Source organism: Euleptes europaea, chromosome 4, assembly GCF_029931775.1.
Source record: "Euleptes europaea isolate rEulEur1 chromosome 4, rEulEur1.hap1, whole genome shotgun sequence".
NCBI lineage: Eukaryota > Metazoa > Chordata > Lepidosauria > Squamata > Sphaerodactylidae > Euleptes > Euleptes europaea.
In genome coordinates, this window is record NC_079315.1 from 109,404,378 (window position 1) to 109,425,638 (window position 21,261).

A 21,261-nucleotide genomic window follows, 5' to 3' on the forward strand; every position below is an offset into this window, starting at 1 on the left:
TGAGATCTGACGAGATCAGCCTAGCTTGGGAAATCCAGGTCAGGGCTGTCACTGTGTTAGTTGCAGCTTAGTTCTTTTATTTCCATCTGATGTCATTTCTTAGGGAGAGCTGCTCGACCCCTCCCCCAGCCCTGCATAAGCCAATCAGAGATGAGCCAGTCAGTGATGAGCCGATCAGATGAGCCAATCACAGAGTAGCAGAGCTTCTACTGGTCATCTGCTAGAACTGCATCTCCAAACAGATAGGAATACAGAAAGGAAAAATAGATTAGTGAAGTCCGATCTTAAAATCATAACAATGATTAAAGTATCTAATATTTTAACAAACAACAGACCAGAGCTAGCAAACAATGATTTTCTGGGCAAGACACAGTAATGCAACATTACATATCAGTAAAAGCACTAATAGTTCCCAACAGTCCTAACGTCCATCTTAACAATAAATCAAAAGTTTTCTATATTGTACTTATAAAACATCATTTTAAAATTAAATCCAATTATTGGATCAAATACAACATATAAAGTAAATATCACTTACAGTATTCAGATTTACAGATTTCAGATACAGCACAAGCCAGTAAAACACATGTATTGTTTATACAAAAGGTAAAAAATTGTAGCAGCTCAACCAAAAACATTCCTAATTAAAATTTCCAAATAATTTATGATAGGCTAAAATAACTTACAGTATTGCTAGTTGCTAAATACTTCAGAGAAGAGAAAAAAAATCCTCCCCGTTTTAAAATTTTAATTCTCTCCCATAATTATTAATTTGTTTTTGTGACTAGTGCAAGTGTCAAGCCTTTTGCTGGTTAAAATATCTCCCCCCCCCATTCTGATAGTTAATAGCTTCAAAAATAGTTGACCTTTCCGTTGAATAGACCAGCGGTTCCCAAACTGTTTTCGGAGCATTTGGTGCTCCGCGAAACATCTCCTAGTGCTCCATGAAGGGATTGCAAAGAAAAATACTACTGTCATTCGGTTTAGTATATAGGTGCTAGGTGAAAATTAGTGCTCCGTGACGAATTTCTCTCCTGAAAAGTGCTCCGTGACTCAAAAAGTTTAGGAACCGCTGCAATAATATATTTTTTTTTGACTGGTCAGATGCTCAAAGAATTGGGGACGGGGTTTCTGCATATCCACAGGGGCCTGTTTATGTTTATTGTAAACGTCAATACCAGGTAAATGACATTGGCAGGCCTGATTGGATCAGGTGTGATATGCAGAGGGGTAGTAGGCATGGAGAAATCAGCATTGATAATGAGACAGGAATCCCAGGTCTCTGTTCAATCTAAGTTCCTCCCAGGAACTGGCTTGTACAGATACTTTTAAGGTCAAACCAATAAGAGATCTATATGACTGCTGTGTGTGTGTGTGTGTGTGTGTGTGTGCAAAGTGCCGTCAAGTCGCAGCTGATTTATGGCGACTCAGTAGGGTTTTCAAGGCAAGAGACTAACAGAGATGGTTTGCCATTGCCTGCATCTGCATAGCGACCCCGGGGATGTTTGGAGGTCTCCCATCCAAATATTTGCCAGGGTCGACCCTGCTTAAGCTTCTGAGGAATCAAACCTGGTTCTCCAGATTAGAGTCCACCACTCATCTGGAGGAGTAGGGGAATTAAACCCAGTCCACCACTCCACCACACTGGCTCTCGCCAGCGTCAGACAGTGGCTTCTAGGTTTGGACTTGGGGGTGAAAGAAATTGCGAGCGGCTTTCAGCAAACACCTTTCAACACGTTTTCCATGTTTGAGTCTTACCTTCTGCTCGCGAACACTTCAGTTCAAAGCCGTGCCTGACAGCTGGATAAACAAACACATGTAAATGAGGCCCTTAATGTGACAAAACACTCAACTGGAGCTGTCATTTCCATGACAGCTTCTGAGCAATATTTGGCTTAATGTTCCTGCTTTAAAAAGAGGTCCATTTTTGTCCTCTTCCCAAAATATTAATGAAAAACCTTTGACAGGGCTCAGTGCTTAATATTTCTGTGAAGCGCCAAGACCGCTAATGGGTCCATGAGCCTGAATGGCTCTCGCTCTGTTTCTGTGGTGTTGTGAAGGTTTGTGTTCCTTATTCGCAAACCCGATCCGTTAGCTGGGGAAACAGCTTTTCAGAAACCTAGAATCAGAGATCCAGCGTGGTGTGGTGGTTAAGAGTGGCAGACTAATCCGGAGAACCGGGTTTGACTCCTCACTCCTCCGCATGAAGCCTGATGGGTGACCTTGGGCCAGTCACAGTTCTCTCAGAACTCTCTCAGGCCACATAAACACATGAAGTGGCCTTATACTGAATCAGACCCATGGTCCATCAAAGCCAGTCTTGTCTACTCAGACCGGCAGCGGCTCTTCAGGGTCTGAGGTGGAGGTCTTTCACATCACCTACCTGCCTGCTCCCTTTAACTAGAGATGCCGGGGATTGAACCTGGGACCTTCTGCATGCCAAGCAGAGGCTGTACCACTGAGCCACAGCCCATGCAGAGGCAGGCAATGGCAAACCACCTCCAAATGTCTCTTTCCTTGAAAACCCCAGGTGGTCGCCATAAGTCATCTGTGACTTGATGGCAGTTTTCACATCATGGAATCGCTTTACATTGAATTTTTTTAAAAAACATCTCTTTTGATATGTAGAGTACTTCAAATTCACAGCTGAATAGATACTGATCCTTATGTAAATAAACCATGAATATTGCCTTGGACTTCATGTTTGCCCTCAATATTGCTTGATTGTGCGCCAGTTTAGATTTGTGAATGTTGGCTCTCCTACTGTAAGGTTGCATATAATGTGGCATCTTTAACTTCCAAAGAGCCACCAACTTGACCTATAGTGTAATGCAGTTGTTGTTGTTTTTGGAATTGTAAAGCTTAAAACTTAGCCTTGGCTAAGTGGAGAGTTCCAGAATTAGATTGCCTTGGTTTTGCTGCACCCTGTGTTTGTCGGAATATGCAAAGCTGTCATATTAGCTGTGACAATAGCAGGTGTTAGATTGAGGGGATCTAACTGTCAACCTGGAATGCTGCAATAGCATGAAAGCCCCTAGAAGGCCTGGTTTACACTGGCTAGAACCAATTGAGGCCAGAAGCTCAGGTGATGTTTGCACCTGGAGGGTGACTCAGCCTGACTCACTAATTAATGTCTAGTGGTGGCATTGTGTATAAATAGCTTAGACTCCATGAGTCTGTGTCGGGAAATAGTGGTGGAAAGAGTGTATGTATTTGAGCACTGTAAAAATAAACAACTGCATTTCTATTAGCTCTGGTGGTTACTGGTGGTCATTCCTGGACTTTGGCATAATCCGCCAGCTCCCACGACAGTGTTACCTAAGCACGTGTATCTTAGTATTTGCCATTTGGTAAGGGAAAAAAATAACAGATGAAAATGAAAAGTTAACTGGAAAGTTAAAGGAACCAGGCAAGTAGGTAACTTGAAAGACCTATCACCCTGAAGAGCTACTGCCAGTCTGAGTATACAGTACTGACCTTGATGGACCAAGGGTCTGATTCAGTATAAGGCACTTTCATCTGGTCAAGGTGATCTTATAGTGTCTGAGCCATTATCACTCTGAGAAATCCCCTCTTAATTAGGGTTGGATAAGATGCCCTCCCTTCCTTCGAGTTAGAGGAACCTTCACAGTAAGTCCAATATTCCTTTTTTTGTTTAACTTGACTCAGGATGACATGACTTCTGTCTTGGGTTCAGGTCATTACTGTAGGTGAGGTGTCACTTGATGTTGCAGTCCATCAGGTGATAAGTGAGGATGTGTGAACATGTCTTCGAAACCCACCCACCCTGCAAGCTGAAAAAGCTATGGTTGGGGAAGAAGCCAGTATAGAATTTTTTAGCTGTAACAGAAGAAGAGTTGGTTTTTATATGCCGACTTTCTCTACCACTTAAGGAAGAATCAAACCCGCTTACAAATCGCCTTCCCTTCCCCTCCCCACAACAGAAACCCTGTCTGAGAGAGCTCTAACAGAGCTGTAACTTGCCCAAGGTCACCCAGCTGGCTTCATGTGTAAGAGTGGGGAAATAAACCCAGTTCACCAGATTAGCCTCCGCCGCTCATGTGGAATAGTGGGGAATCAAACCTGATTCTCCAGATTAGAGTCCACCGCTCTTAACCACTACACCACTCTGGCTCTCAGAGTAGGGAACATGTTCCAAGCATCAAAGCTCCTGCATTAAAAGTGGTTTCAAGTTTTTTTTGGACATGGGAAACAAAGGTCTCTGTTTGGTCCTGTCTTTCCCTCTTTTCTCCATGATCGCACTTTCATGTAGTGTCACCAGAGCCCAGAAAAAGGAGGAAATTAGCACTGAATTATAAATTGTGAAAATATATGGACCGAAAAAGGGGGTTTGGGGCAGTGAAGGTCTTGTCAGCCTTCACGGGAAACCTGGGTTTCGCTCCTTTGGTGCTCTACTACTCAAGCATGTCTTACCTCCATATGCAGCCCGACCATCTAATCCGCTCCACTCTCTGTTCCTTCCAGATGGATTTGATGCCGTTCGTCAACAAAGCTGGCTGTGAATGCCTTAACGAAAGTGACGAACATGAGTTTGAGAACTGTTTACGTAAAGACCCTTCTTACCTGGAATCGGACTGTGATGAGCAGGTATTTGACCTCCAAAGAATGTTTAATTTGTAATTCTAAGGGACAGAGGCCCTGGGAGAGTAAGAGAGAGAAGAAGCCCTCCATTTGTGCATTTTTAACAGTAAAAAAATATTTAAATGTCTTGCCTGCATATTTACTCAGTTGAAATTCCCTACGCATTTTGCCAAGAGATTTTAGGGGAATCTGTTAGCCTTGCAGTGCTCTTCCAAAAGAGTACAATACTGATCTAGTAGCTACTGATCTTATACTCTTTGGAAAAATCACTGCAAGACTAACAAATTTCCCTGAAGAAGCCTCTTGGCAAAACACATAGGGAATTTTGGGGATTTTAACTGAGTATATAAAATGTATTTTTACTTTATTTTGCACCATTGGCCTTGGCGGTATTTTTTATCTCCTAGTGACTGGTGCTGCCCTTTTATTTCTCCACATTTTCACCAGTGCAGTCCTGTGTTGAGTGACAGGTCCTTCCCGCCAGTGTGGTGCAGTGGTTAACAGCAATGGTTTGGAACTGTGGACTCTGATCTGGAGAACCAGGTTTGATTCCCCACTCCTCCACATGAGTGGTGGACTCTAATCTGGTGAACTGGATTTGTTTCCCCACTCCTACACAGAAAGCCAGCTGGGTGACCTTGGGCTAGTCACAGTTCTCTCTGAACTCTCTGAGCCCCACCTACCTCACAGGGTGTCTGTTGTGGGGAGGGGAAGGGAAGGTGATTGTAAGCCGGTTTGAGTCTTTCTTAAGTGGTGGAGAAAGTCAGCATATAAAAACCAACTCTTCTCTTCCTCCTCCTCCTCTGCCAGCGGAAGTGCCAGTGTAACTGCTGTTGCACCAGCAGATTGGCATCTTTGGATCCAGCCCACTACATGTAAAACATTTTTTAATCCCACCTTTCTTCGAAGAAGCTCAGGGTGCAAACATGTTTCTGCCCTCCTGCGTCCATCCTCATAACAGCCCTGTGGGGCTAGGATGAAAGAGAGAGTGACTGACCCAAGGTGTCCCAGGGAAGCTTCCTGTCTTAATGGGGGTTTGACCCCAGGTCTTCTAATTCCTAGTGTGATGTACTAACTCAGTGATTCCTAATTGGGGAGCTGTGCAGTCCCCAAGGGGGGTAATGTACAAATTTTAGGTGATCAGAACTCTGTAGGTCAAAAGTGAGGCATTTAGGATTTTAGGCTACCCTTTCCCCTTGAAACAACTTCCCATGTGGAAGAGTTTTCATGCTGGTCACCCTGCCCCGAGGCTAAAAACCCTCATCTTAGATTTCTTCCCAGGTCCTTAATAAAGTGGCATGCAGCCACCTGGATTCATAGAATCAGAGTTGGAAGGCACCTCCAAGGTCATCTAGTCCAACCCCCTGCACAATGCAGGAAATTCACAACTACCTCTCCACACACATACCCAGTGACCTCTACTCCATGCCCAGAAGATGGGGGGGGGGGGTGAACCTCCAGGTCTAATCTGGCCGGAAGGAAAATTGCTTCCTGACCTCAAAGTGGCCCCAAACAGGAATGGCCCCTCCCAGCTTGGGATAAAAACACACACATGAGAATAAGAAACCGGGAGCATTGAAATAGGGACAAAGTTGAGTGTGCGGGGAACGCGTTCTCAAAAAGAAAAGGCAATTCAGCTCAACTAAAAATCGGCACTCTCCTATTTATGCATTGTCTGCATATATAATAAACTATATATAAAGTTGCTTTCCTGGCATAATGTTCTCCTAATTTTCTCCTTGGTGAGGGCAGGGGCATTCTCTGAGACGGTTCTTTACTGGGTGGATGGTAATGGGTGAAAGCTTGAGAACCTCTGCTCTGTCTTTTGATATGCTGGGAGGTCTGTTTGTCACCGCTATGAACAAGCACTGCAGTTCAAGCCAAAATGAGATTGTTGAATGCTAATAGTTTAGAGGTGCATTTGAAATCTCTCTTACAGCTGTTTTTCCCCCTTCCACAGCTGCTTATTACAGTAGCTTTTAACCAGCCTGTCAAGCTTTATTCTATGAAATTTCACGGGCCTGATAATGGTGAGTAAAAAGACTTTTCTTGGGGCAAAGGTACACACATGAGCACAGATGAAGCTGCCTTCTGCTGAACCAGACCCTTGGTCCATCAAAGTCAGTATTGTCTACTCAGACCGGCAGCGGCTCTCCAGGGTCTCAAGCCGAGGTCTTAAACTTCACCTACTTGCCTAGTCCCTTTAACTGGAGATGCCGGGGATGGGACCTGGGATCTTCTGCATGCCAAGCAGAGGCTCTGCCACTTAGCCACAGCCCCTCCTCATTTTCTTCACGTGTCCCGCTGATGATATTTTTAGTGCCGTCGTGGTTTTGATAATATGAAGGACAAGCCCCTCGCTTCCACTCCCTCACAGCTTCTTCCCTTTCCCTGCTTCCTTCCCTGTCTCTCCGTTTTGCTTTGCTTCTCAACCCCCGGTCTCCCTTCTGGTATCTGCTGTCTGCCCATTTCTATCTCGGGTTTCAAAATGAAACCGCAGTTGCTGTTTTGGATTGCCCAGGCAACTGAAAATGTCCGCTGAGATTTTTTGAGGCTGCCTCATGTAGGATTGCCAGGCCCCTCCCCGGCCTCCAGTAGAGAGTAGGGTTGCCAGCTCTAGGTTGGGAAACTCATGGGAATTTGGGGGTGGGTCCTGGGAAGGGCAGGGTCCACAGTAGGGTACAGTGCCATAGAGTCCACCCTCCAAAGCATCGATTTTCTCCAGGGGAACTGATCTCTGTGGTCTGGAGATGAGGTGTAATTGCTGGGGATCCCCAGATCCCACCTGAAGGTTGGCATCCCTAGCTTCATGAGTTACTGGCATTTTAAATGAGCCAGCGTGGTGTAGTGGTTAAGAGCGGTAGTTTGGAGAGGTGGAGTCTGATCTGAAGAACCGAGTTTGATTCCCCACTTCTCCACTTGAGCGGCGGAGGCTAATCTGGTGAACTGGACTTGTTTCCCCACTCCTCCACATGAAGCCATCTGGGTGACCTTGGGCTAGTCACAGTTCTCTCTCAGCCCCACCTACCTCACAGGGTGTCTGTTTTGAGGAGGGGAAGAGGAGGTGATTGTAAGCCGGTTTGATTTTTCCTTAAGTGGTAGAGAAAGTCGGCATATGAAAACCAAATCTTCTTTTTCTGAAACGTTTTATCTTCTCCTTTATTTTTAAAATGTACGATTTCCAAATTTAAGACTAACATTTCCGCTCTGACTACTTGGACCCATTGTGTGGGTTTTTTTAACCCACATTCTGAGGCCTTAACAATTAGATAAGTCCTGCCGTCAGCTAAAACTACCTTCACCTAGCCCAAGGAACCTTCTATCACCATAACGTCAGGTGGTGGCTCCTTGGACTGGAGGAAGATGCCACGATGGGCCAAATGGGAAGATGTGGCCTCATGAGTTTAATTTGGACCTGGCCACCAAGGATCGTGTTGTCCATCGTGTCACATTGTCAGGACAAACCTTAGGCAATGTGATCAAAATCATGCCACGGGCCAGTGACGTACAGAGGAACTTTCAAAATTCCACCGGCTATAAATGAAGGATTGATGCCTGCTCTAAAATTGTTTGATATATATATATAATATATATATATAATATATATTAATGTATATGTTAACACAGGTCAAGGTCCCAAGTACATAAAAATCTTTATCAACCTCCCCCGATCAATTGATTTTGAAGAAGCGGAAAGAAGCGAGCCCACTCAAGCTCTGGAACTATCGCCAGAGGATATCAAAGAAGAAAGTATTATCCAGCTTCGCTATGTAAAGTTTCAGAATGTTAACAGTGTAACTGTAAGTTAAAAGCTTTTAACTCTAGCTTCCTGTTTATGGTAATCGCAGATAATTTCGAAAGACCGCTTCCAAAGTATAGTACAGGAGTCTCAAACATAAGGCCCGCGGGCTGGATCTGGCCCCTTGAGAGCTGTTATCCAGCCCGCAAGCCAGCTGAGGCAGCCACCCCCTCCAGTCCTGATCTGGGCTGACGAGGCACAGCCCGTCCCGACCAAGTGACATTTATGTTTTATCCGGTCCCCTTAACAAATGAGTTCAATACCCCTGGTATAGTAGAACTTTAAAACCATTCACAGGGGCTGTGATACTCTTAACAGAGCCCGATTTTGTCGCTGCGGTTCTGGATCTGAACAAGATCCTCCGATGTCCTTCACTCTTAGATGTGGTCCTAGTATTAGAGTTGGAGACGAGAGCGCTCAGGCTTTCCGTAGGGTGGGGGTGGGGGGCTGAAAACGAGGCTAGACCAGGGGTCCCCAGCGTGGTGTCCATGGGCCCCATGGTGCCCACTGACACCTTTCAAGGCACTGGCAAAGTGATTTTAGAAAGTGGGCAGGGCTTTGCCCAGCACTGATTCTGATAGGCCATTGGAAGTCTGGCGGTGCAGTTTCAAACAAAACAAAAATGAAATTGCTTTGGCAGCAGCTGTCATCTCTACAGTGATCGTCGCTGTAGTGTCAGCAAGAAAATGTTTTTCCCCAAGATGTTCATTTTTAAAAGCATCCTGTTAGAGTGTCTGCTGGAAAGGCTGAAGTGTTACTATTAGGGTTACACATAGCCTTGTTCCCTGACATTTTTCTGCCTCCTTTGGGAGCCATTTTTTGGGCATGCCCACCACCATCCTGTGTTCAAATTCCAAAGGTACCCACAGGCTTAGAAAGGTCAGGGACCCCTGGGCAAGACGGAAAAAGTGGCCTGTTGTAAGCAGAGGAATCCTTTGTTGTTCAGCTTCTGAACAGCCTGGATTTGCAGATGTTTACTACAAGACCCAAGAATACCAAGCATGAGCTGCCAGTTCATTGCCTGTGGCTCTCCTTTCTGCATTCTCCAGGGTTTTGAAGATTGGGTCTGGCTGCCAAGTTGTTTGTGTTTTGGTGCAGGGCTTGAATGAATTGTGTAATTCTATTAGGAGAGCAGTCATGACCATATGACCTGCTTTCTCCTGCTAAGAAGCTTCTTTGTTGGTCCAGCTTGGGGGGTCGCTCGCAAGCTGGTATCATTCTAAGTACCAGGTTCAAGCCCTCATGCGTGGTCAAATCCTGCCATTTATTACCAGCGTATGTTTCCCGTTAGTGTATTTGAAGTGGCATGTTGAGGAATGCTACGGATGTGAGGGCCATCTGGCTGCGACATCTGTCACCCCATTGATCGCCAGGGTTGATTCGGCTGATCTGGCTAGCTAGGCGGGTGTCCCCTACCTCCCTCACTGCTCCATGTGCATCCCTCCCGAAGCTGTGCGCTCGGTGGAAGAGGACGACCACCCCAGATAGACGGAGTGTACCGTTCTTCGGTCAATAGGAGTGCTACTCAACAGTGGTCAGCTCGGACTAAATCAGCTATATGCCAATAAAGGTCGATTGACTGATTGACTGACTGACTAAATCGGCCACTTCCACCAATTCCCTTTTTCCACTTCAGAGACACCCCCCATGTCATTTCTCAGGGTCCCTTATTTCTCCCCAGGAACAGCATTTCATGTGTATCAGTGAGCTGCAGTGGTAAGCAGGGAAGTTCCATTCTGCCAATGGGAAGTTCAGTCTGGATCCAATCCCTTGCCTTGCCATCTGCTTTTCATAGAATCATAGAGTTGGAAGGGGCCATCTAGTCCAACTCCCTGCTTAATGCAGGATCAGCCTAGAGCATCCCTGACAAGTGCTTGTCCAGCCTCTGCTTAAAGACTGCCAGTGAGGGGGAGCTCACCACCTCTCTAGGTAGCCAATTCCACTGTCAAAGAACTCTTAACTATAATTTTTTTCCCCCTAATATCCAGCTGGTACCTTTCCACCCACAATTTAAACCCTTTATTGCGAGCCCTATCCTCTTCTGACAACAGGAACAGCTCCCTTCCCTCCTCTAAGTGAATTAAGTGAACTAAGTTGAATTATAAAGAAATGGGCTGTTGGCTCTCTGCTTCCCATATCTCAGTGTTAATCTTCTACCTTTCAGTTATTCGTCCAGTCCAATCAAGGAGATGAAGAGACAACGAGAATCACGTATTTCACATTCATCGGCACGCCAGTCCAAGCGACAAACATGAATGATTTCAAGCGGGTATGTTCAGAGCCAATGCCTCAAATCAGATGGCGGGTTGCAGTTTGGGGGGTAGTTTTAGCTGAAAAGAGTGATTTTTTTGTCAACTCGGAGTCTTTACCTTGAACTTGCACTGCAGCCAAAAGAACTGCAAGCATCTTGGCTGGGTTGTTCTGCGTGTGTTTGCAAGGTGTTGAAGAATGCACGGTCCCTGCTGAGAAGGCTTGTGAAGACCAATGTCCTCTTAAGGCAGGGTTTTCCAGAATGGGTTCTTTTCTCTCCAGGAAGCCAGGATTTGTAGAGGGAGGGGGAAGAAGGCTGGGGGAAATTGCCACTGGTCTGCCCTTCTGCAGTACTACGAATGTGTTGTACTCCCGCCAAAAAAAAGTTCAGAATCAATATGCTAAGTAGTAGTTGGATTTTTTTTTTTTAAGTACATGGTCTTGTGCCACATTCTTCTGCTTCCAAGATGTGCTTTGCAGGTAGTAAGAGTATAGACCAGGGGTGTCACACTCATTTGGTACGAGGGCCGGATATGACGTAAATGTCACTTGGTTGGGCCGCGCCAGCCCAGATCAAGGGTGTGGGGTGGGAGGGTGGTTTCCTTGGCTGGTGAGCCTGCAGTGGGCTCACGAGCCCTGTTCAGGACTGCGGGGGGGTGTTGGCTGCCTTGGCCGGCTCGCGGACCGGATCCAGGCCGTATGTTTGACACCCCTGGTATAATCATAAGCCCGGTAGAAGACATAGTTGAAACGGGGATATGGCTTGGTGTTAAAGTTGATCCTGCGATCTTGCAAAGCATTTTTCAGCTCTCTTCTGATGACCCAGCCTTCCCTCTGTATTTTTCATAATTTCTCTGCAATCAGAAGGGCTCGGGATCTCTTTCTTTGGAGCCCAGCCAGATACACTCAAGATGCAAAAACGTGTGCGCTGGACTCGCATGTGCATTGGATACTGTTGCTCTGGAGTGAGCCTGCCTTTTAGATTGGCGACAGGTAGCGTAGAGTTAAAAGACCGGGTTGATGCTGGGGTTGGCCTGCCACTAGTTGACCAGTCAAAGGCTGTCAGTTGTGGCCAACTGTTTAACCCCAGTCAAATAGAATCAATGTTCCACAGGCCAAGAATGTCCCTGTTTGGGTGCTAAGTTTATTTTCAGATAGTTCAGTCTGGTGTCTTTTATTAGCAAAGGGAATGGGGGGGGGCTGCCCGATCCTGGGTCTACAGCAAGTCAGAGGGGAAACCTAGAGAGCCAGCATGGTGTAGTGGTTAAGAGCGGTGGTTTGGAGCAGTGGAGTCTGATCCAGAGAACCGGGTTTGATTCCCCACTCCTCCTCATGAGCGGCGGAGGCTAGTCTGGTGAACTGGCTTTGTTTCCCCACTCCTCCACACGAGGCCAGCTGGGTGACCTTGGGCCAGTCACACTCTCTCAGTCCCACCTACCTCACAGGGGGTCTGTTGTGGGGAGGGGAAGGTGATTGTAAGCCAGTTTAATTTTCCCTTAAGAGGTAGAGAAAGTCAGCAAATAAAAACCAACCAAGGGGCTTGAGTGTTCTGAGCTTACGGCTGTTTAGCTTGGAAAGAAGCGGTTAAGGGGAGACATGATAGAGGTCTATAAAATTATGCATGGTGTGGAGAGAGTGGACAGGGAGATGCTTTTCTCCCTCTCTCATAATACCAGAACACAGGGTCATCTGCTGAAGCTGGAGGGTGAGAGATTCAAAACTGATAAAAGGAAATATTTCTTTACACAACGCATAGTTAAATTGTGGAACTCCCTGCCCCAGGATGTGGCGATGGCTGCCAGTTTGGAAGGCTTTAAGAGGGGAGTGGACATGTTTTTGGAGGAGAGGGCTATCCATGGCTGCTAGTCAAAATGGATACTGGTCATGATGCATACCTATTCTCTCCATGACCAGAGGAGCATGCCTGTTGTATTAGTTGCTGTGGAACACAGGCAGGACAGTGCTACTGCAGTCTTGTTTGTGGGCTCCCTAGAGGCCCCTGGTTGGCCACTGTGTGAACAGACTGCTGGACTTGATGGACCTTGGTCTGATCAAGCATGGCTTTTCTTATGATCTTATGATGCATATCTATTATCTCCAGGACCAGAGGAGCATGCCTATTATATTACCGTATATACTCATGTATAAGCCGACCCGCATATAAGCCGAGGTGCCTAATTTCACCCCAAAAATGGGGAAAAATTAGGCACCCGCGTATAAGCAGAGGGTCGGCTTATACAACGGGTCGCCCTCCCGCCCGGCCTCCCGGGCCCTCCAGACCAACCCCAGTGCCACCCCCTCCCGGGCCCTCCAGACCCACCCCGACCCCAGCGCCACCCTGGGGGGGGAGGGGGAAGAGCCCCTGAACCCCCAACTTACCGGGAGAGGTGGGAGGAGGAGGCCCGCTGATCAGCTGGAGGCGGCAGCGGAGCCCTTCCAGCGCTGGAGCCGGTCGGGGCGGGGCCCTGCCTGCGCGCAGGCAGGCCCCGCTGGCCGCTTCCAGGCCGCCCAGAGGGTGCGCAGGCCGGCGGCGGGGCCCTGCCTGTGAGCAGGCAGGCCCCGCTGGCCGCTTCCAAACCACACAGAAGGCATGCGGGCCAGCTTCGGCGGTGGCGGCGGTAAGTTCCTCTTCCCTCCTTCCCCCCTCCCCCTCCCCCCTCCTACCGTATTGACCCGCGTATAAGCCGAGTTTGGTTTTTTCAGCCCTTTTTTTGGGCTGAAAAACTCGGCTTATACACGAGTATATACCGTAGGTGCTTTGGAACACAGGCAGGAGAATGCTGCTGCAGTTGTCTTGTTTGTGGGCTTCCTGGAGGCACCTGGTTGGCCACTGTGTGAACAGACGGCTGGACTTGATGGGTCTCGGTCTGACCCAGCGAGGCCTTTCTTATGTTCTTAATGTGGAGCTTTCCCACCTGCTTCCCACTGCCGTCTGCCACGACATCCTTGAGTCCCACTCCTGCAGGTTTGGTGCACCTTTGGGGGCAGCAAGGAGGAGGGGAGAATGCAGTAGGTTTTCTTTTATGTTTGCAAAGGCTTTTAAAAAGGAGTTTGGTCCAAAGTGCAGTTTATGTAAAATTACTTGTTTCGGCAATTGGCAGAAGCACCATCTGAGTGTGCCTGGAATGACCCCGGGCTAAGCCGTGCCTCGGCCATTGGGTCAGCTCTGTTGTCATCGCAGAGAGAAAGACAAACTAGCGGAGAGCTCTGCTTGTCCTCTCTTGCAATTGATGCTGTGAAGAGAAGAGCTTAGAGCCCTCTGGGTCTGAGGTGCATAAAAGAGGGGGGATGATGAACACATGAAGCCACCTTATACTGAATCAGTCCCTTGGTCCATCAAAGTCAGTATTGTCTGCTCTGATCGGCAGTGGCTCTCCAGGGTCTCAGGCAGAGGTCTTTCACATCACCTCCTCGCCTAGTCCCTTTAACTGGAGATGCCGGGGACTGAACCCGGGACCTTCTGCATGCCAAGCAGAGGCTCTACCACTGAGCCACGGCCCCTCCCCATATATATTGGGCATGGAGATGGGAGCTAGATTTGGAGGGCCCTGGGACCACAATGAGATTTCCATCACATACTCTTACAAAAGAGAGTTACAGAACATTAAATGGGAAGAATGTAGGCTGGCTACCTCCAGGATGTAAAGAGAGTCCCAGAGGGTAGCCATGTCTGTCTACAGCAGAACAGCTAGATTCGAGTCCAGTAGCACCTTAAATTTGGAAAGGTATGTGCTTTCGAGGGTCAAAGCTCCTTGTGTCAGATTTTTGCCATGTAAAGAGGGGAAATGTGCTGCTATTCTGATAGGTACACACAGTAGCGTCTGATGAAAATATCGTATCCGAGAAGATCTAAAAAAGATCTTTAAAAATCGGTCTTTCCAGGCTAACCTGCCAGGAAGGCTACAAGCAGCAGGATGAGAGATGGCTTGATTCCCTTTTTTGCTGGCTGTCGTGTGAAATAAAAAAGTACTTGCAGCGTGTGGCATGCTGTATGCTTTGTTGAAATAGTGCGGACTTAAATTTAGCAGGCCCAAAGAGCTGCCAGCCCTTTCCTATGTCCGGGCAAGACTTGACCAGACCTGCTTTATTTTCTTTTTACCCCTTGCTAGTTAATATCCCGTAGGGAGGGAGGGATTTGGGGTTTGTTATTTTATTTTGCTTGTTTTAGATTATGATTTTAAGCCTCCTTGGCCCATGCAAGACCAGGTATAAATGTGTTAATGAATGAATGTTATGTCAGGCCCCCACAAGGAGCATACGATGCTAGAGTTCCCACCGCTCTCTGTGTGTCAGATGGCAGCCCCAACGCAGGCGCATGAGACGTGCATCGGTTTTCCTCCCTTTCGGCATGACGCTTCCATTCTTTCCTGTTCGTTCGGTGGCAATTTTTAATTCCTTTGCTTCCGTCTAACACTCTTGTTTTTTTTTACTATCTTTCAGCATTTCCCTGGCCCCAAGAAATAAAAATGCAGAAGATATAGACATATATCTCTTTTAAACGAGCTCTTCTTCCACTACCCCGTCCCAGTTCCCTCTGCTCATCTAGCGTCTGCCTTGCCTTCCTCACCATTTCACTGCTTTCGGTGCCATCGCTGCCTACTCTACGCCTTCTGGGACGGCACTCTTCTTTTCTCACGGACTCATCTCTTTCGTTTTTAACGATATCATTTTAAAATCTTCTTTCTTGCGCCTTGTTGCTTTTCAGCTGTCTCTTTCTGTTACCAGCGAGGCGACTGCTTGTCGTACGTCCCTCTTAGGGTTGCCAGGTGGCTTGGAATGGTAGGCAGCTGCCCGCCAGTCCATCTGCTGGCTGAGCGCAAGGATCACGTGAGTTCGCAGCCTCCAGCAGCGCAATTCCGTCACTTCCGGAAAGCTGCAGCATGACAGGATGATTTACCACTCAAATGGGGGTCTGAGTGGTAAATCGTCCCACTGTGTTGCGGTGCTTCCGGAAGCGACAGGATCGCACTGCTCACGGCTGCACGCGTGCGATCCTCACCCCCAAATTCTCCTGCCGGAGGAGGGGGGTACTTGGCAACCCTACCTGTAATTTGGATGCTTCATATCTTGGGATATCACTTCTTCATATCACTTAACACTTGTCTTCTGGAGGATGTTTTCCCCAGATGATAGCTTGCAGTTTAATTGTGTGTGTTGACTATGGTGGCGGAGGGAGGGAGGAGGCAGGAAAGTTCCATTCCACTGTTGGAAAGCTTAGTATGGATCCAGTACTTCATTACCTTTTCCAAAACATCAGCAAGATACTAAAATCGGAGGCAGTATTACTTCTCTGCTGGAGTATTGTAGTGACAGATAGTTTTAAATCTCAATAAGAAGGAATCTCAAAATAAGGAATCTGAATAGAATTCATCCCCAGTGGAGGAAAACAGGTCATGTTTGTATTAATAACAAATTTGCTTTATTTAGTTTTTTGCCATTCATATAAGTTGCTTGGTTGGTAAGGAAGAGAATATATAACCAGGTCCGATTGTGCTGAAAAAATGTCAATGCCAGAATGTTTAATTTTTCAGGTAATACACATGGGCCAGTTGACTATTTCCCCCTTCTGAATGGTATAGACGTGATTTTTTTTGGGAGATGGTTGGTCTACCTCTGCTAACCTCGTAATAGTTTAATTTGTGGATGTAACCCTGCTTAATCCAAACTGCAGCACCTTGCTTTTAAACACAAGCGAAGAATAAATGTTTTCACTCTTTTGGTCTGGTTTAATTTTGCTTTTTTATAACATAATTAATCAAATCTTAACTGTTGGGTTTTTTTTACACAATATTGTGCTGATGTGAGATTGTAGTTCTAGTTTTGGTCTTGAAACTCTTAAAAAAGGTCTCATCTGCATGCCACTGTATAGCGCAATTCCTATTCTGCAATGTTAGGCTAGTCTTGATTTTTGGGAATGGGGAACATTTGGAGTATTTCACTATGCACTCTACATATCAGTTGTGAATATTAGACTTCAGAGGTTATGAAGTTTCCTGCTGCTGCCCAGAAGACGGAATATTTTTGCATCTTTGTTATCAGATAATGCTGAAAACTGTCTTGTTAAACGTACAGTGTTTAAACTGGTCTGTGGAATTAATGGCCACAATATGCCTCTTGGGTATGTACCATTCCGTCACTTGACAAGAGATAGATAGCTTGAGGGTTACTGTACTGTGTGTCTTCTGAACTCCAAAGTGGTGGTAGAACTGGAATGGGACTTTATCTTCTCCTTCTCACCCTGCTCTGCTGAAGTGGTTCACAATGGACAAAAATAGCACTTACTAAGGGTTAGTACAGCAGCCAGGTATATATACACATAGGTGACCAGTTTCCCACATAAACTGTGACTTCAATACTTCATCCCTAATTTGAGAACAGGTCTGTTTTTTACAGACGGTTTAGGATTTATATGTTCACACCTTGCTACTAAGTGCTTGAACTAGTTTCTACCCTACACCTTGCTCCAAGTCTATACATATGCAGAAATATGCCCTTCCCCATTAACCACAGTAGGGACTGGGGTGGGGGGTGGCTGCCTCCACTGGCTCGTAGGCCAGATAAGAGCTGTCAAGGGGCCGGATCCGGCCCACTGGCCATATGTTTGACACACCTGGTCTGGAACTTTATGAGATTACTGGGGAGGCCCATAGTCACAATGCAGTATCTGTACCTCACAGTCCATTCTTGCCAGCGTGGCATAGTGGTTAAGAGTGGTGATTTGGACCGGTGGACTCTGGTCTGGAGAACCAGGTTTGATTCCCCACTCCACATGAGCGGCTGAGGCCAATCTGGTGAACTGGGTTGGTTTCCCCACTCCTACACATGAAGCCAGCTGGGTGACCTTGGGCTAGTCACACCTCTCAGCCCCACCTACCTCACAGGGTGTCTGTTGTGGGGAGGGGAAGTGAAGGTGATTGTAAGCCGGTTTGATTCTTCCTTAAGTGGTAGAGAAAGTCGGCATATAAAAACCAACTCTTCTTCTTCTCAATCTTGCTGCCACTGGGATCATCTCTGGCTTCACTGCATAGCAGGACATAGAATGATGCTTGCGTCTCAGTGCAGACACAAAAGGCTGTTTGGAGGGGGGATTGTATCCAGTTCCACTTTGGCCTCTTCTCATAATGCAAAATTAGTACGTGGTGACATGCTTTGTTGGCTGAATACTATTCATTTTCCAGTTCAATCCTTTTTTTGTTTCGTTGTGGGGTAGGTTAGGCTTAAAGATCTCTTCCCCTATCCCTGGCAGCTCTGGAATGCACATTGAAGAGAAAAAATACTTCCCGCAGTCCCTAGCTTCCTTAATTGTTGTGGGTATTAGTCTTTTTTGTCAGTTCTCCAAGCTGTAACTTGACCCTTCTCTTCCCACAGGTGGTAGGCAAGAAAGGAGAGAGCCACTAGGATTATGAGGAAAACACTGGAAGGCCTTATCGCAGTCAACACGAGATCGTCACGTGTATCTCAGACTCCTGCGGAACTGCTTGACCCGACTCAAGAGAGACTCTCAGTCTGTTCCATTTTAATACCATTACAAATAAATCGCTGCATTTTGTTAGTACGGGAATTCACTCAAGTGTTTACTGTTGTAATCTTGGGACGTGAATTTGTAAATAAAATTCATTAATTTTGCCAAGCTGCACAGTGATAGATTTGGCTTTTCCTGAGTTGAAGATCACTTTAAAAGGTTGAAGTTGGACTCATAGCTTGCTGTTGTGTTTTTCTTTTTCCCCCTTTTGTTGAATGTGTATAAACATCCTTAATGTTCTAAAAAAACAACAACCTGGTTTAGAGGTGGCTTTTACCAAGTGATAACTGTTAGCTGGACAATGAAGAAAGCTGATAGGAAGAAAGTAGATTCCTTTAAAATGTGGTGTTGGAGGAGAGTGTTACAGATGCCAAGGACTGCCAAAAAAATAAATCAGTGGGTTCTAGATCAAATCAAGCCTGAACTGACCCTAGAAGCTAAAATGACTAAACTGAGGCTATCGTACTTTGGTCACATTATGAGAAGACCAGAGTCACTGGAAAAGACAATCATGCTAGGAAAAGTTGAAGGCAGCAGGAGAAGAGGAAGACCCAACAAGAGATGGACTGACTCAATAAAGGAAGCCACGGCCCTCAGTTTGCAAGATCTGAGTAAGGCTGTTAAGAGTAGGATGTTTTGGAGGACATTGATTCATAGGGTCGCCATGAGTCGGAAGCGACTTGACGGCACTACACACACACACACACAAATGATAGCAAGGTCTTTTAAAGGGAATAATTTGCCTTTTGAAAACTTGGTTTCCACCTGTATATCACAAGGGTTTGATTTGCAACTAGTTTTGCCACAGGCCTACTTTACCAAGGGAGTGGGAGCTGGGATGCTCGAGGCCCCTGTGTCCTGGTTCCCTGTCAAGGCCCATCGATCCCCTATGCACATCTTTTGCCTCTGGAAAGGGCCACTGGAGGGACCAAGGGCGGCATTCGGGAGGGTCAGGTAGGCTCAAAGGCCGCCTGTTGTTCGAGCTTAACGCTGGTTTCACTCGAGTGCATCTACAGCACCGTGCCCAGCAAAAAGGAGCAGTTGATTTTCCAGCTCACAGACAAAAAATGATCTCGCTGCTTCTGCTACAGCAGCATCTTAAGCCTGTCAGCGGAAGGCAGAACTGACTGTCTCTGTCTTCTTTGTCTCAGAAATCTACTATCCTCTACCTTTGAAACAGGCCATTTATGCTTGGTGATTAGCAGTGCCTTCCAGGCTGAAGTGCCCAGCATATTTTTATTTTTCCATGCTGAACCTTCATTCCAGAGCTGGTGCATATCTGCTTCACATATCTTAAAAGGTAAAGGTCCCCTGTGCAAGCACCAGGTCATTCCTGACCCATGGGGTGACATCACATCCTGACGTTTACTAGGCAGACTTTGTTTACGGGGTGGTTTGCCAGTGCCTTCCCCAGTCAACTTCCCTTTACCCCCAGCAAGCTGGGTACTCATTTTACAACGTTTTGTGTTTTCTCCACCCCCACAGTGAAGAATCCTTGCAAGGAAGAATGCAAAATAACAGCTGGGCGTTAGCTATTGAAACAGCTATTGCTAATGGCTATGCAAACAGAAGAACAAAGGAGCAGGCCAGGACAAAAATTCCTTCCAGACCCCATAGTGGCAATTGGCATTACCCTGAACGTGTAAGAGAGGGCCACAAGAGCCGAACACTGTCTCAGAGAGCCAGCGTGGTGTAGAGGTTAAGAGCGGTGGACACTAATCTGGAGAACCGGGTTTGATTCCCCACTCCTCCACATGAGTGGCAGACTCTGATCTAGTGAACTGGGTTGGTTTCCCCACTCCTACACATGAAGCCAGCTGGGTGACCTTGGGTAATCACAGTTCTCTCCGAACTCTCTCAGCCCCACTTACCTCACAGGGTGTCTGTTGTGGGAGGGAAGGGAAGGTGATTGTAAGCCGGTTTGATCCTTAAGTGGTAGAGAAAACTGGCATATAAAAACCAACTCTTGTTTTTCTTCCCTCCCTCTCACGATCTCCCTAAGTTCACTGAATCAGCTTTGCTGTCAGATGGCCATCTAGCCTCTGGTTAAAAGCCTCCAAAGAACACACCGAATTGCACCCATGTTCTTAAGCTGGCAGTTAAAATTGGGGGAGGGGGCTGTTTACTATCCCTTTCCACTGGTGGATCTACATAAAGCTGCCTTATACTGATGAGACGATTGATCTGTCAGAGTCAATATTGTCTACTGTGACTGGCAGCAGCCCTCCAGAGTCTCACACAGAGGTCTTTCATTATCACCTGCTGCCTTGTCCTTTTAACGGGAGATGACAAGGATTGAATTTAGGACCTTCCGCATGCCAAGCAGATGCTCTACCACAGAGCCATGGCCCCTCCCATAGTATTACTACAGTGGCAAGAAGACTTACTACCTTCTTGTAGATAATTCACAGTGGGTAGCCGTGTTAGTCTGTCTGCAGTAGTAGAAAAGAGCAAGAGTCCTGTAGCACCTTAAAGACTAACAAAAATATTTTCTGGCAGGGTATGAGCTCACTTCTTCAGATACAGCTAGAATGTGAATCCATCTGTCACAAGTTTGATGGATTTCCATTCTGTACGGCTAAATGTGGTGCCTTCCATGAGGTCAGGTTGGGATCCTTATGGGTAACCTTTCGTACTCTGTCGGTGTTGTGCCAGAATGTGACACCTGAATAACTGTCTTCAAAATTTCTCTGATAAAGATACTTCATTACGGCCAGGACTTGGCCAACGAAAGCCTGCTTTGGTTTGAATTTCCTGCTGCACTTCATTCAGACATGCCGCAAATGCTTCTCCAGAGAGATACAGGCCATGGAACTAGGCTTTGCAGAACACTTCTTCATACCCACCTGCTACATTGTCTCATGGTCAAGGAAAAACAACCCTCACCTGGATAGCCCAGATCTTGGAAGCTAAGCAGAGTTAGTACTTGGTTAGTCCTGGTTAGTACTTGGAGGGGAGACCGTCAAGGAAGTCCAGGACTGCTATGCAGAGCCAGGCAATGGCAAAACCACCTCTGTTCATCTCATGCCTTGAAAACCTTCCAGCAGAGGTCCCCAATGTAGTACCCTTGGGTGCTATGACACCTGCC

General features: G+C 46.7%; 1 protein-coding gene across 1 annotated transcript in view; it reads left to right on the forward strand.

Moving 5' to 3' along the window:
• TXNL1 (thioredoxin like 1) overlaps positions 1-18,282 on the forward strand; it is a 32,687-nt gene extending 14,405 nt beyond the window's left edge. The window contains exons 4-8 of the mRNA XM_056848182.1: positions 4,486-4,608; positions 6,563-6,632; positions 8,230-8,402; positions 10,566-10,670; positions 18,020-18,282. Coding sequence (XP_056704160.1) covers positions 4,486-4,608; positions 6,563-6,632; positions 8,230-8,402; positions 10,566-10,670; positions 18,020-18,049 — 501 coding nt within the window. The 3' untranslated portion in view covers positions 18,050-18,282. The remainder of the gene's footprint in view (positions 1-4,485; positions 4,609-6,562; positions 6,633-8,229; positions 8,403-10,565; positions 10,671-18,019) is intronic.
• Positions 18,283-21,261: the final 2,979 nt, after the last annotated feature.